The sequence below is a fragment of the Pogona vitticeps genome, chromosome 4 (genome assembly GCF_051106095.1).
Source record: "Pogona vitticeps strain Pit_001003342236 chromosome 4, PviZW2.1, whole genome shotgun sequence".
In the NCBI taxonomy this organism is placed as follows: domain Eukaryota; kingdom Metazoa; phylum Chordata; class Lepidosauria; order Squamata; family Agamidae; genus Pogona; species Pogona vitticeps.
This window is the reverse complement of record NC_135786.1, coordinates 55,547,715-55,553,606: the sequence shown is the minus strand read 5'-3', so window position 1 is coordinate 55,553,606 and position 5,892 is coordinate 55,547,715. Positions and strand designations below refer to the sequence as shown.

Genomic DNA, 5,892 nt, shown 5'->3' with positions numbered 1-5,892 from the left:
TTCATTTTTGGTGTACAAATTTTGATTACTTCATTACTCAAAAGCAAGGCTCATCTGATTACAGTATACGAAGTTGAACATTACTGCAGCTTGTTTGGCTGTGTTGCAGCTATTACTTTATACAATGGACCATGCTGAAGGCAGTTACCTCCACATCAGGCACATTCTAAAAAGACCTTCCAGTGCCCTATTAACTATGCATGAATCTTCTGTGTACAAGTTATCCACATATAAAAACTGTGAAATTTGATAATGGCTTCAACCTGTTCACAGTAAGAGATTTGAATTGTACACAAACCCACCTTATGTTTTGCACTGAAATGTCAAAATACAGAAGTTACGTGCTTAGAATGATTTGTAACCAAAACTTTAATCCAAAGATCTTCAAGAGTTTACAGTGACATTGACAACGTATGCACAAAAAGATTTGCATTTACAGTGTACCCTTATATAGTCATCCTTCTCTTATTTTGGTCTGCACACTTTAGCAGTTACTAATGTGCCACATGAGAAGTGAAAAAAATAATCTACACTGTACAGTCAGGTTTTGACTGAGCTGCTATAAATCAGAACTTTAGAATAGTTCAGTAAAAAGTCCAGCCACAAGGCTTTCATAGTGACTTCAGTTGCTATTCGTTTTTAACTGTCCACTATTTTGACAAACTAATCAAACCTCCAGGTCTCACTCTGCCCATCTATGACAACAGCAAATGTTCATGATTAGCAGTCCACATGTTGTTTCAAGTTTAGATCCTGCAAAAATTCCAGAACACAATCCAAATGAGTAAGAACATTTGCCAATGATTGGCTTCTGAGGTTTTATTTGGTTAAGTCTATGCAAGGTCACTAGCTAACATCAATGTAAATCAAAGTTATGCTTAAGGGTACACTGTAAAACCACAAATTTATTACACTTCATATGACCAGCTCAGAACCATATACAGATTCACAACTGTTACATTGTCACGTTACAAGAGACAAGAAAAACAAAATCTGACAGCTAAAACATTTTAAAAATGCACCAAGCTTATGGAGTCTCAAAGAAAACAATGTTCTGTACATACTCCTTTCTTCAGATCTGGTGTGACTTCCTGTACATTGCTCCTCCTGAAGTCCTACTTCCTGTCATTTGACCTGGAGCGGCTATAGAGAAGGTATATTAAATATTCTCACTTAAACACTGGAATTTATATTCCTAAGTATACTCCACTTACTTATTTACTTATTCTCCAAAGCCTATCATATAGTTTTATACCCAAGAAATTTTAACCTATACTAGAAATTTCTACTTAATATCATTCAGAGAAAAAAAATCCTTCATTAGTGACATTTAAATTTCTCAAGTTACTGGAGTCTGGTGAATTGTTTTGCAGTTATTTTAATGGTTAAACAGATACTATTGCTCTTACCTACGAGATCTGGAAAAGGAACGGGAAGGTTTATGATTTCTCTCCCTTGACAGTGATCTCTCTCTCCTTCTGTCTCTAGAAAGGGACCTGTAATACAAACATTCAGAATTATAATGGAACACAACAGTAAGATTTAGAGGATGAAAAGCTTTATTTGAAAACAAGATTCATTTTCAGAAAAACTCTGGCCTCTCTCATTCTCAACCTTTGAGCAATAATTTATGTTACCTGGTACAAATTAATGAAATCAATTACTAGTTAAACAAATTTAGGATAATATACAAATACAAAAATTTTGGTTTCTATCAGACTTATACAAAGTTTCAATGCACTAATACTATAAGTTATGCTTAAACATCCACACTTTAGATGCAGAACTCAATTCAATATTACCAAGTGCTCAATTTAAAATTTCATTATCTTCATTTATTACAAGCACTTTTGCCAGAAAAACCTAGAAATATTTGAGTGAATTCAGATTACATTTATAATTTTTAAAAAGTAACTACTTCGCACCTGTGCTGTTTTTCTTCTACTGCACAATGTTTTCAGTTTAAAGAAACTGAGAAAACATTTCTCCTACAAGTCACAACACAACTTAAATCAAGTCCCAACAGTTACCTGCTGCGGCTACGGGAGAAGCTTCTCCTTCGTGGAGATCTACAATTAAAAATAGAAAAGTAAGCCTTTTTATCAATTCAACACTATTGGAATGAGGCCAATTCCCAACTTGTCAAGTCACTGTTGGGCCCAGTGAAAAGCTCCAAAATAAATGGCACCCATCGTCCAGCAAAATGGAAAGATTCAAGCATTAAAAAAACCTCAGTGTGATCAGCACATTTTCCAACCATGAGTTTGCTTTAACTAATACCACGTCATAGCAAACCTTTCCAATGCAGCACTTCCATCTCAACTAAATCCACTGCCTCGAACACTGTCTCAAAATCCCACAAGTAGTTCCAAAATTAGTATAAACCAGTATTTTGGAACCCATGCAAGATCAAGTCCTTAGAAGGACACAAAGTTCCAAGTGAAAGACTAATGCACACAGTGACAATGCCGTTAAAATTACATTATCTGTGAATGTAAAACTGTCATAGTGTGTTTAGTCTTAAGAATCTTAGCTTTCACAGTTTATCCCATAAATTGTTTTAAGTTCTGAAACTGTTAGTAAAACAATTTAAAGGTGAAAGGAGTTGGCAGATTTTTGCAAGGAAGAACTAAGTTAGCAATTAAGTGTAGTTGCCATCTCACATGCAAATATACTGCAGTTTAGTTACTTACATTAAGTTTCCTATCACCCTTAAAAGTTTTATTCAAGCAACATATGTATGTTACCACGAAATTACGCACAGCCAGCCTTTGATTGAGAAAAAGTAATTACTTTATAAGCCGCTTACTCCTTATTTTAACCAGCAGTAAACTGTATAAGCAGGAAAAACTTACTAGTTTTTGGTTTCAACAAGCTAGAAATGGTGAGGTGAGGCTGCCGGACTGACTGCCAAGAAGAATTTGCTGAAAAGGTTTTGCCAGATGTTGCGTTGTATTTAGTTGGTTGGCGAAGGGGGTGTTGTGGATTTTTCCTGCTTTTTTGTTAGCCGAAGGCTGCTGCTGTAGTTGTTGTGAAGACATTTGGTAAATAAACAGCTGAGCTGATTGGCCGGGAATGTGTGGGCGGTCGAGGTAGCTGCCGATTTGGTTAAGGTTGGAGAGAAGGCTGAGAGAAAACAGCATGCTCGGGAACCAAAGGGCGGTGCAACCTGACGACTGGCCATGCCTGGGTCATGTGAAACGACACCAGCCAAGCTGAATGGGGCGCGCTGGTCACATGACGCTGAAAGGGCTAGTTGACTGGCTAATGCAGACTCAGAGGGTGGTGAGAAGAGACATGATGGTGACTCTGTAACGGGTTCATTTTTATTAATAGATGGACCAAAAAAGCATAAAAAATGAAAAACAAGCCATCAGTACAACCATCTATTAGCTAACAAATACTCCTATTGTGTTCTACAGTGAAAGGGAACAGGTCTTTCTATCTCGTATAGACTTCACCTGATACAGGTTAAGATCAGTACTTGCAGAAATTAGGGTTTAAGTAATTAAGTGATTTATTTAACACAACCAATTCATCAGGGTCACTGAATGCAACTAAAACTCTGCAATATTCTGAAATTTAGGATTGCAGAACTAAAGTAAGATTGTCATATTTTAACAGTTCCACTACCGTCAAACTTAGCTAAGCAACTGCTCATTGCTTTAGCGTTCGTATAACAGTTGCCTGCCTGACAGGACTTCTGCTGAAATGAAAAAACCCTGAGTGAATAAAAAGCCAAACTGTTGTATGTATGTAACTATTCTCAACAATGAAGAAAAATTTAAAAAGAAAAAAGTTGGCGCACTGGGAAGAAAAAGGGAGTGACTAGATGATGAACAGGCTTCAGAAGGAAAGATGATAATCCATGTTAGAGGGCACTATCAACTGGTACAGTCACCTAAGGACAAAAGTGTGTGTTCAATGGCATGTACCCCCTAACGTACACTTAAATGATTTAGTCTCTGGTGATCCACCTTAACACACATCAATGTGTTTTTTTAAAAACCCTATTAAGCCAGAACAGTGATACTGCCAAGTTCTCTATATAAGTTTTACAATCCTAAATACCTGCGACGAGGTGGAGGACTTCTCCTACGATAGTCATCTCGAGGACGTCTACTCCACGAAGGAGGTGGACCACGGTTTCGACTGCGTTTTTCACCATTGGATAGTTCCACTCTGACACGACACCCACAAAGTGTTCTAAAAAAAGTCAACAATTGAAACATTAATGATAATAATTGAACTAAACTGAACCATGAATAATTTTAAAGCTTACAATAAACCTCTTTTAAATATCCATAAATATGACTGAAATGTGCAAGTCATCAAATCACTGTGTTCCTACAATACGTGTCTTTCAAAATTAAACATTTTGAGTGCTAAATTTAAAAGATCAGCTCTAAGTAACATTTTTCAAAGCTTAGAAACATCCTGAAAGTTCAAGTACCATATACAGGTCTAAAATGTTTGCAAAGTCTCCCTACACAAGCAATCTGAAGCATTTCACATAAAACACATTCTAAATCACCCCACCTTAGAAGAGGAAATGCATGGTTATATTCACAGAACCAAGTGCCCAAATATAGGCTGCTCAAGTGCAATTAAACATAAAATAACTTACCTTCCATCTAGCTCTCTCACTGCATCAGCAGCATCACGTGGATCTTCAAATTCAACAAAAGCAAACCCAGGGGGATTTCTAGCAACCCACACGCTACGCAGTGGTCCATAGTAGCCAAAAGCCCGTTCCAATTCAGTTTTGTTGCCATTGTTCCCAAGGTTACCTACATAAACCTTGCAATCCAGTGGACACGAATCACGATGCATCTCTGCAAGACATTCAAAAGAAATAAATTGTCCACTGCTGTTCAGAGAAAATAAGGCAGGCTGGTGCTTAACACCCAGTAGGGCAATCCTTTCTTCAGAATTTACAAATACATCAAATATAAATGTAGAATGCGTTTCCAGTCTTTTCACGTTTATCTACAAATATAAGCGACTGGGTCTAGAGTGTTATTTGTTTAGAGCTAGAATAAGACAGCTATAAATTAAAATCTCTCGATAGAGGAAATGAACAATATCCTCGTCAGCTTTAAGAATGAGGAATAACCGGTGGTCTTCCTTAGATTCCTCAATAAAGACTTCATATCATGAGCTCTGTCGTGGGACAAGGACAAGGCCTAGGGCTCATTCACCAAGAAACGGAATTCTCGCAATTACCGCCCAGCTTCTACTGCGTGTCCCGCCCAAACAGGAGGCCTACGATCCCACGGCTTTAACCCACCCACCCCGCTTTAATTTGGTGATACAAGAAAGCAATACACCCCAGTGTACGACAAAAAACACGCTAAAGCCTTTTCTCTCATCCACGGGGCCATCACCCCAAAAGACATGACGTTACTACGCTCATACAAAATGGCGGCAGCTCTTTGTCCGCCGTCTCAACCGCGAGGCCTTCGGTCCCAACCCAGCCCCTCTCTCACCGGCTTCCGAGCCAGGAGCGCGAAGGGCTTTTGCGAACTAAGGCTACTCTTTCTCCTTCGCTGCTTCCTTTTTCTTTGTCCCTCAGCCACCTCAGCTCGATGGGCTTCTCCGCCTTTCCCGCCAAGACACCGCTTCGCACAACCTCTCTCCGCCTCGCACTGGACAAAATGGCGGACGGCGCATTCGCGCTCTGAGCTTATATAGGTCCTGCCCATCTAAGCACGTGATCGGAATATTCACCAATTACAAATCGCTTTTCTGGTGATGGACGTTGGTCTGCCCCCTCAAACTTTTTTTAAAGAAGGTCCGCTGCTTCAAAAAGCGGCTCCTCCTTTATTCGCAAGTCTCTACTCTTATCCGCCTGCAGGCCTGGTTGCGCTCACCATGGCAACCGGGGAATGG

The 5,892-nt window shown here is 39.1% G+C and overlaps 1 protein-coding gene across 1 annotated transcript; it reads right to left on the bottom strand.

Moving 5' to 3' along the window:
- Positions 1–351: 351 nt before the first annotated feature.
- Positions 352–5,682, bottom strand: SRSF3 (serine and arginine rich splicing factor 3). Its single transcript, XM_020795522.3, has 6 exons — positions 5,490–5,682; positions 4,628–4,835; positions 4,072–4,206; positions 2,031–2,069; positions 1,410–1,496; positions 352–1,143 (listed from the first exon to the last, which is right to left on the bottom strand). The coding sequence occupies exons 2-6, from the start codon at positions 4,831–4,833 to the stop codon at positions 1,116–1,118; spliced, it is 495 nt and encodes a 164-aa protein (XP_020651181.1). The 5' UTR covers positions 4,834–4,835; positions 5,490–5,682; the 3' UTR covers positions 352–1,115.
- Between the last annotated feature and the right edge of the window lie 210 nt (positions 5,683–5,892).

Excerpts from the sequence above, each read along its gene's own strand:
- SRSF3 (XM_020795522.3), bottom strand. The coding sequence starts at position 4,833 with ATGCATCGTGATTCGTGTCCACTGGATTGCAAGGTTTATGTAGGTAAC. Across the intron at positions 4,207-4,627 it reads GTGAGAGAGCTAGATGGAAG|AACACTTTGTGGGTGTCGTG; the intron begins GTAAGTTATTTT and ends GACTTTTTTTAG. Across the intron at positions 1,144-1,409 it reads TCCTTTTCCAGATCTCGTAG|CCGCTCCAGGTCAAATGACA; the intron begins GTAAGAGCAATA and ends CCTTCTCTATAG.